At 41.9% G+C, this 10,019-nt stretch overlaps 1 protein-coding gene across 1 annotated transcript; it reads left to right on the top strand.

Annotated features, from left to right (window-relative positions):
* Positions 1–984: 984 nt before the first annotated feature.
* Positions 985–10,006, top strand: mcmbp (minichromosome maintenance complex binding protein). The gene is made up of 16 exons (XM_084075591.1): positions 985–1,161; positions 1,842–1,933; positions 2,580–2,720; positions 2,875–2,916; positions 3,498–3,587; positions 3,742–3,871; positions 4,142–4,287; positions 5,109–5,206; positions 5,310–5,482; positions 5,948–6,071; positions 6,212–6,329; positions 6,466–6,631; positions 6,830–6,963; positions 8,574–8,735; positions 8,919–9,007; positions 9,354–10,006. Exons 1-16 carry the CDS (start codon positions 1,104–1,106, stop codon positions 9,478–9,480), a joined length of 1,890 nt encoding a protein of 629 aa, XP_083931717.1. The 5' UTR covers positions 985–1,103; the 3' UTR covers positions 9,481–10,006.
* The last annotated feature ends 13 nt before the right edge of the window (positions 10,007–10,019 follow it).

Here is a 10,019-nt window from a genome sequence, read left to right as displayed (position 1 = left end):
TCTCTCTCTCTCTCACCCAATTGATTTAGCAAAAGGTGGGCTTTGTGCCCACCCGCACTTCGTGCCCACCCGATCCTGCCTATTATATAGTCCCAGGCTGAGCCTATAGGCCTACTAGTGTTCTGGCTGCGCCACTAGGTTATTGTGGGCCATCAATGTTTGGAATTCGCCAATCAGGCTGGAATATGAAAAATCAGACAGATCTGCCTTGATCACTTGATGTGATCAAATGTGAGTGCAAAATTTCGCTGCCAACGGTGCCGGATATTAGGTGCTCGCAGACCTGGCCTGGTGGAGACAATTAAAAAATATATATATTTCAATAAAGGTGATTTTTTTTTCAGACAAACACTAAACACACACCCTGCTTTTTTTTAATACATATCTGCAATACCTTTGCAAATAGGCCTAGTGTAAAATTAAAAAAGATTATATTATTTTCTCTCTCTCTCTCTCTCTCTCTCTCTCTCTCTCTCTCTCTCTCTCTCTCTCTCTCTCTCTCTCTCTCTCTCTCTCTCTCTCTCTCTCTCTCTCTCACTCACTCTCTCTCCACACGCACACACACGCACACCAAGGTAAATATAATGATTTCAACTTTCTCAATAATAGCCTGATATAAGTTTAAATTGTTTAAAACCACAATATAAAAAAAGAGTGTAATCGGTCAACTCTGGGGTAGAAAACAAGCGCTTCTTTGGCCTCACGTCACCAGGCTTTTCCGCAGTACCTGTGGAAAGCCTGCTTTCTATTCCAAATAAAGCAGCGTGATCCGGTCCAGACAGCTGCCCACTGTATCCATAGAGGTATAAGACTGTATCCGGTAATGAAAACACGTATATGTATGCCCATACCATTTCCGTATCCGCTTCACACCCAGACCGGATATGCAACCTGCAAAAAGTGAATTGGTTATTCCAGTCTAAACACCACTACATCCTGCTACTAGTGACGCAAGTTTCCCGCCCTCAGACCAGTGAGTGAGAGAGAGAGCTTCTGTCTTCTCGTGGAGGAAGAAAGTAGTGGAGAGTCAACAACAAACTGTTACTACTTTGATATTAGATAATAATACATTATATCTCCATTTGTATTCTATTCATTCCACGATGCCTTCCACCCACGACTGGATAAATAACGCTTTGTGCGTTGCCGAAGGGATGTTTGGTAAGAAGAAGAACCGACTCAGACAGGACTTTGTTTGTGACAGCATACCTACCTCGTTCATGTGGACGTAGCGAGCTAATGTTAGCTGTGTGTGGCTAAACACCACGCTCCATCACATGCACCTATACCGAGGTAGAGGTATTTAACTCTGAGCAGTGGTGGGGGAAAAGTACCCAATTGTTTTTACTTAAGTAAAAAAGTATCAATACCATCAGGTAGAAATACTGTGTTACAAGTAAAAGTCCGAAAATCTACAAAGTAACTAGTAACTATAGTTGTCAAGTAAATGTAGTGGAGTAAAAGTAAGTATTGGAAATTGGAAATAAGTAAAGGACAAATATTTCAAAATTGTACTTAAGTACAGTATTTAAGTATGTATAAACTTTATTTAGACACCATGGGTCCATATAAAAAACAGAGCTACAAAACAGACAACAACAACACATACATAGCCTGAGTACCAGACTGTTTTCATCGATTAAAAATATATAAGCATTGCCTCCAGTGTTTCCAGAAACATGAGGAATACCGCCACCACTGCATGTACTGTAGTAGAGTCATTTAACTCTGAGAGGGTACAAATGGAACCAAATGTGGACCCGATTTGTTTACAGACCTGCAGCCTCTCATAGGATTCTACTGTCTGATTACACAAACTCATGTGTTTTTCCCCATTTCAGCTGCTTCTCAGAGCAATCCAAGCTCTGGATGGGAAGTTCAAGTGTTGGAATTCTTCAAAGAGAAGCTCAAAGAAAAGGATGCTCACACCTTGGTAATACTGTAAATACTGTTACTGTAAACATCATCGTTGATAGTGAGACTGACAGTTCAGCATTCTCTTGTCACTATATATACATCATGTTTTAATTTCTTGGTTTTCATAAAGCACATGTTCTGCATATACATTGGATATAGTTGCTCAGAAAACAGTTGTATTACTTATTAGCCTACAAAGCATAACAGAAACTGCTTCCATGCTGCATTCAGAAATTGTTCCAAATGAAAGAAAACCAGTATGAGGGGTACACTTATGTTCGAAATGTGCAGTTCAATCTATAAATTCAAGTAAATGTTTAAAGATAATATAGTAGATAAATATAAAACTTAATTTTAATCCACAGGATATTATTTCTAGCATGTGAAACGTCCACATTTTTGTCTTTGTCTTTTGTATCGATGTTTTGTTATTGTTTCTGTTTTATGAATATTATAAGGTAAAAGGGTTAGGCATTATAAGCTACGGCTTCAGCCTACAGCTTTTCGGTCCACGTATTGTTTTAGTGCTGTTTGTTGTGACTAACTCTGTACATTACTTAAGACTGAAATAAAACCATTCATTCAATATGAAATAGTAATAATAATAATAATGTTTGACTTTGCTTTTAATAAATATGGTGTATCCTAAAACTCCCATCTAGGTTCCGTCTTTGAATGATGTTCCCCTACACTACTTGAAGCCCAACAGCCTGGTGAAGTTCCGCTGTTTAATACAAGACATGTTTGATCCGGAGTTCTACATGGGAGCGTATGAGACTGTTGATCCGTCAACAAATGCCAGAGTAAGCAGTCGCTTAATCCGATTGTACATTTAATTTGCATTATGATCACGGAATGGTTCTCTCTGTCCAGTCCTGCAGTTTCCAGGGCATGTTTTCTACATTTTGTGATATCGGTTCTGTCAGTATTTGATGTTTACTTTCTGTCAATTTTCAGGTTTTGAGATGTGGCAAATACAAAGATGTCACAGAATGTGGCGTAAGTCATTCTATGTATTACATTGTATTCTCATGAGCTGCACTGTTAAAGGGACACCCTCATGTCAGTTAAAATAAGGAATTTGCAAAACCTCAACTTTCTCCAAAATGAGTCATTGGTGACCACGTAAGAATTTAAAAAAGGGCAAAACATGACTCCGTACTGCTTGTGCAGCAGAATCTAAGTTTTCTGAAGCCGAACAATCACACTGGGTGCAAATAATCACTATAGCCGAAAAAAATATTCATTCTTGCGCGCACACACAGGCCTCGCAGCACTCGGTTTGTGTGAAGTAGACCTCTGCCTAGGAGAGTAAATGTGGTTGAGATTTTGCATTCTTGTCAGCCAGGGTGTGAACGAACAATTGTTTGCCTTCAGAAGGTTATGCTGCACAAGCTGTATGGAGTCATTTTATGGTCAGTTGTAAATTATATGATGCTTTGCTGGTAAACTTGTGTTACGCAGACAAGAAAACAATCCCTGTTTTAACTGGTATGATGGTGAGTAGACATTGACAGAATTTTCATTTTGGATGAACCGTTTGAAAGAGTATACTCCCTCATAGTTTACTGTATGTACAGGTGGATTTCAATTCCAGAGACATTGTGACCTCAGAGCGGCAGACATTCTACTGTGTCCCCATTCCTGGAGAGAATCCCTGGGTGAAAGAGATATCCTTATTTGTTGCAGACCAGGCCTCACATGGCTATCTGTTGATGGTGCATGTGTTACTCACACATGAAAGAGAGAACATGGATTTTGAATTATTCTTTTGATCGTCTTTAGTTGATAGCTAGTCTTTAGTTTTCCTTAACTCTGTCACACGGTTATGCCTGCCCCAGCCAAGACAGAGTGGTCCCCTCCACCTCCTATGTCCCCAGCAGACAGAAACGCAGCTATGAGGAGGATGATGAGATGGACACACAGCCCCAGAAACAGAGGGATCCACATAACGGTATGAGCTCTTGTATCATAAAGATCAGGAAATGATCAGTAAAAATATATATTAAGTCCACTCATCACTTTGCAACTCAGTTTGTAACAACAGAGTTGTGGTAAAACTGTTATCCAACAGTCCTTATTTTTGATTTCTGCTGACCTTTTTACTTTTGTGTGGCTCCTCTTGTGAAGAGATTTTCAATGTGTGTAAAACCGTCTCCTTCATGTATAATGTATAGCTCAGTCTCTTTGTAAAATGCCAGCACACTCCCTCCTTGCTCTGCAGGTCCTCATAGTCCCACAGAGCCACATGGCAACGGCGACTGTAAGCGCCAGGAGACAGAGGCTCCCTCAAGCCAGACCACGTCTGCCTCCCATCTGGACCTCAACTTCCCCCTGCCAGGAGAGAAGGGACCGTCTTGCCTTGTCAAGGTAATATATCATCCCCTGCTGGTGGTTTGAGGCACCTGCCCTCTCATCAGTTTTAATTGTAGCCTGTACAAAAACATTGGTGTTGGCCTACAAGACAGACAAAGGCATTGCACCGCCATACATTCAGGACATGATCCAACCCTACAACCCTTCCCACTCACTTAAATCAGCTAACACAGGAAGGCTGAACATTCCCTGAAACACTCTTGACAACACTCTACAGGTGCTAGAGTCAAGAAATCAATCAATCGATCACTCCCAGGTATCTGAAAACTCACCTCATCAGACTCCTCCTCACCCCCCATGTCTCCTCTCACCTTTTATCCCTTCTTGTCACCTTTCTTTTTTTTGGTGGATACTAGTTTACTATGCAGATATACGGTATGTTGGTTACCTCTTCACAGCATATTTTAGTTATTTATAATAGTTGTTTCACAAATATTAAGAATGTTGTTCAGATAGTTGGTTGTTTGGACAGGCGCTTCGTCATTTTCTTGCGCTCCATTTGTGTGACTATTTATTTACCCTGTTTGTTGACTAGAGTTCATGGAGATCGGTCTGCTAAACGCCTAAATTGTAAAATGTAGTCTGGGCTATGTGTGTTTATAAGTGGTGCAGTCACATAGTCATTATGAGCATTGGGAATAAAACAATGTTGTATACAGACAGACTACAATGGTTGGCAAATCCCCAAATTTACTAGACAATGTAAATGAATGTGACGCATGTGACACTGCACTGTTGGGGAAAATAAATCTAAATAGACCATAGTGGTTTAAAAGAAGGCACTGTCTTGCAATTAACAGCCCTTCTGTTGACAGGTGTACGAAGGGTGGGACAGCTTCAAACTGAACGACACACTAGAGGTCTACGGGATCCTGTCAGTCAGTCCTGCCATCAGCGCACTGGCAGATGAGAAGTAAAGCCCTTTTTAAATAAGTCTCAATGTGTCATTTCATTCTGTTTTTTATTCTGTTGTGTCATTTATGTCGCTCATTATTGCGTTATCCGTCCACGCACAGAGATGCCTCGTCATCACTCCTGGAGCCCACAGAATGCATGGAAACTGCAGAGGAGCAGAGAGTTCACAGCCCACCTGCCTCGTTAGTGCCTCGCCTCCACATGCTGTATGCCAAACCCCTGCCCCACAACAACCCTTTGCTGCCCCCTGCTGCTTTGGAGGACAACAGTGCCTGTAAGACAGTGGTTCTCCAAACCTTTCTTTATTTCAAGGACCCCCAGTTTGGTATGCATTAGGCCACAGACCCTCCCTTAACTCTGACAGTGTACGGGTCCATTTGGTTCCATTTGTACACTGTCAGAGATGCAAACCTGTATCTGTGTCCTTTTGGTTCTTAACTACCAGTATTACTATTTGCCTTGGAACCCCCTCAAGGACCCCTGGGGGTCCCTGGACCCCACTTTGAGAACCACTGCTGTAAGAAGTTTAAGAACACAGATGCAGACATCTGTCAATCACTTTTTCTGTAGCGTGTTCAAAATTACAGTCCTCCCTATTAAGCTTTGCAGAAATGAGCTGTGATTCTCATCCTGGATAATATTGTCAGTATCGCCACACCGCACTGTTAAAATGGTACAAGCTGAACGTTTCTTCATAGTATTAATCACTTGTTTTAACATCCCTCTTTGTCATCCTCAGTTATATCTTCGACCCTGAGTGACATGGCCTCTATCAGGACAGAGTTGTTGAATTACCTCACTCACTTGCTCCTGGGCGACACGCTGGCGGCTGAGTACCTCCTCCTGCACCTCATCTCCAATGTGTAGGTCAAGTTCAAGTTTTAACTACTTTCAGGGGTGCAACAGTTAATCGAACTAATCGATGTAATAGATTATAAAAAAAATACTTAATTTTAAGTCAAATTTACCCAGAATGTTGTGCGTTTCATTTTGTCACTTGCAGGTACGCCAGGCGAGATGTTCTCCCACTTGGAAAATTTGCATTGAACCTCAGTGGCTGTCCTACTCCAAACTCATACACTGAACAGTTGTACCAAGCCCTCCAAAACCTGGTGCCTTGTGTGAGTTACCTATTACTACTATTTTTATCCTGTTTTGAACAAATCAGTTTCATGGGTCAGTATGTAATAATACATAGTGTTCCCCTTTCATCATGTTGGTAAATGGGTTTTAAATATTCTCTAACCCCTCTGCCAGTCGTACCGCCTGTGCATGAGCCTCCAGAACATGAACGGCTCGCGGATGGTGCCTAAGAAGGACTACACTGCCAACCGACTGGTGACCGGGGTCCTGCAGCTGGCCAGGAATACCTCCCTCTTCTTAGACGAGACCCAGCTAGAGCAGGGACAGCTGGACACAACAGGTGAGGCCTGTCGGAAACCACTAGAGGAGGACATTGAGACACGTGGCGCTGGCTAATAATCACACACACAAGACTTAAGTATGCACTGTGTAACGTCTACTTAGTGTTCTTTAATATTTATGAACGGTCTAGATGTTAAGTTTGGTACTTTCATACGGCAACATGGGTCTGAGATGGTGGTTTGTTTTTGTGCTGTAGGTGTGCAGAACATCACTGCCCTTGGCAACCTGATCTCATGGCAGAAGGTTGATTATGACTTCAACTACCACCAGATGGAATTCCCCTGCAATATTAACGTGCTCATCGCGTCAGAGGGCCGCTCGCTGCTGCCGGTGAGTGCAGACGGGGACCAAAGCATGTGCTCTAGGCCAGTGGTTCCCAAACGTTTCCGCTTTAGACGCTAAAGAGAAATTTGGTTCTCTCTGGGACCCAAACGTACAAAAATAAATAATGAATTAATCACTATTTAATAGTGAAAATAACTGATTTCTTTCACAATTTCTCAAGTTTATATATTTTTTTATTTCTTCCAGAAATTCTTTTGAAAAAAAGTTTCAATTGTATTTTTTTTCTTTGATAATTATTTTTTTTAAATCTTTTGAAATAATGATAAAAAGAATTGTAGGAAACGTAAAACAAGGGATATTTACCTGCGACCCCAAAAATGGGTCCTGGCCCCAGTGTTTGGGGAAACACTGCTCTAGGCTGCAACACACTCGGGACTACAGGGTATAGGTTTTCTGTCAGCCTCCCGGGAGACTAACACGTGCTGAACGCTGGGGGGGTTGTTTTCCACTCCCCGTCACGCTGGCATCTCGACAACCATTGGTCCTCAGCAGGCGAGCAGGCCCCGCCACCTAGCGCTCCGGCTTTAGACCCGGTGGCACTGTGTTGCGAGCAGCCCGTGGAATGCATCGTGTGCTATTCCTGTGTGTTGGTCTAATGAGTTGCCATGGCGGCAGCTGTGCAATCCTGGGAGAGGCGTCAGGCTAGGCCATCTATTTGGCTGCAGTGAAGGGCAGTGTGGCATAAACACACAGGCTGAAGATTACGGGTCAGAAGTACATGGTCTTTGTTTACACTGGAGAAGTTGGTGGATCATCCAAACGGATGGAAGCCAAAGATTCTGTGTCCAGAAAAATATAGTAATGTAAGAAAACATTCCTGTTTTGGCCATGTCGTTGGGCAAAATGCAGATCTGTAAGCTCAGAAAGCATTGCATCGTGACACATTGTGAGCTTGCAAATCTGCTATTGCCACTATTCGGTGTACATCAAAGTATGTAGGGCTTAAAGTAGCACTTCACCCATTTTCAACCTTATCTTCATATAATTGGTCCTCACGAATGCTCATTATAAGATGGCAAAATGTCCGTCTACTCACTTCTCGTCTCATCGGTGGGCTATGGACATTCAGAAGCCCACCTCCCAATGACATCATTGATGGGGATTCCAAGCTAATTGAACTTTTCCTGGAAAGTTAGAATGCTGAAATAGAAGCCATTGTTCTTGCACTAATGAAAGTTTTGTTTGAAATTACTTGAAACTTCCCTACCGATGATCACTACAAGGCAGGTTTCTGAACTGCCTATAGTCCTACTCTAAGAGTGAGAAGACGGAAATTGTACCATCTTATAATGTGCATTAGTGGATTAGAGGACTAATCATATGAAGATTATGTTGAAAGTTAGGTTAAGTGGACCTTTTAAGTGGTCTAATTTGGCTTATTAATGAAAGCTTTGTTTCTGTTGGACTGGGGTTTTGGCAAACTCCAACAACTCCAGCAAGCTTATGAACAGTACTACTGCACCACATATCGAACACATCTCCAGATATCTACAATATTTAACCAGCCCCTGGATATTCCTACAATGTGATTGGGGGAAATAGTTTTTCCTTGGCCTGCCTTATAAGAATATATTTTTCTTTCCTTGATCTCACAGTCAGACTGTCAGGTTCACTTGAAGCCCCAGGTCAGCCCAGATAACATGGAGGAGTATTTTACCACCATGCAAATGGTGACACCGTCACGGCTCAACAACTTCCGACTGTATCTGACAGTGGCCCGAACCATGGACTACAGTATCTCTGATGAGGTCACAAAGGTGGGATATAGAAGACAGCTTAATTCTGAGCCTAGTTGATAGCTGTATTTACACAGAAAATAGGGGGAACTAACGTGTAAATGACCATCTGGGTGTTATGTGGGAGGGGGGCAGGGAGACCTGCTTTACTTGCCTTCAATTATCATTCTGCACTTGAACTAATTTGTTCCATATGTTTTCCAGGCAGTTGAGGAGGACTTTGTAGATATGCGGAAGGACAATCCCCAGAATGTTTCTGCTGAAGACCTCCATAGGTTGCTTGTGGTAGCAAGGTGCGCTGTGGTTAATGTCTTATGGCATGTCTAGTTAGCTAATTAACTTGATCAAATTTGAGTGTGTATATATTTACAAAATAACATGGTTGACACTCAGTGAAAAAATATTTGGGCTGCTGTCTCATGGAGCTACGTAGGGTTTTGTGACATTGCAGTGGTAGATTCTTTGCCTATCCTAAAATCCTCATTCATATGAGGAAATGAATGTGAACGACACATGGCTAACCAAAAATAGATCTACAAGCTCACAAGGTGTTGTGAGCTTATAGATCAGCTATTTTCAGCACGTGACTGTCGTAAGATGAAGTATAAATCAGGCTTTAACTCCTGCCACCATCCTCAGGTTGCTGTCTCTCAGCCTGGGACAGACCAGTCTTTCACGAGACGGTTGGATGAGGGCCAAACAAGTTGAAATGCAGAGGAGGAGCAGGACGGAACAGCCGAAGTGTGTCAACGGCAACGAGCCATGATTGACTGCACCCCACGTGGAAAATGACATGTTTTGATACAACTTACAAAAGGAAAACAAGTGCTTAAAATAAATGTTTTTGTTCATGTATAAAAAAAGTTCATGTTGTCTTTTCCACCTTTATGCTATGCTCTGGTGCAGTTTCATTTCTATTTTTGATAACGTCACAGTTGTTGGAAATAGTTGTATTAATGGGGTACATATAGTGCGTCTATAACTGCCATGTGTCACTTAAACCTTAAATAAAAGTTAATACTGTTATTGGTGGGATTCTAACAAAATAAAGCTAACCATTTTCCATATGTTCTTCCAGACCAATTTTCTTGTTTTATATTGACTGGTCTCGATGTAAATAAAGCGAGGTATGCAAGAGAATTATTCCCCTTTCAATGTATTTTCTTTCCTGCACTAAGGTCACTATTTGACAAATGCTGCCAAGGTGCTAAAAGATTTGGTGCAGCCATGTTGGGCTTATGGTGTGGTCTTGTCATTACTGGCATCTGTCAATAAACAAAACCTGTCCGTTCTTGAGATTATTTG

This window comes from Gymnoscopelus microlampas (genome assembly GCF_963454915.1).
Source record: "Gymnoscopelus microlampas genome assembly, chromosome: 13".
NCBI lineage: Eukaryota > Metazoa > Chordata > Actinopteri > Myctophiformes > Myctophidae > Gymnoscopelus > Gymnoscopelus microlampas.
Note: the sequence above shows the minus strand (reverse complement) of the source record. Positions and strands in the feature narration are given on the sequence as shown.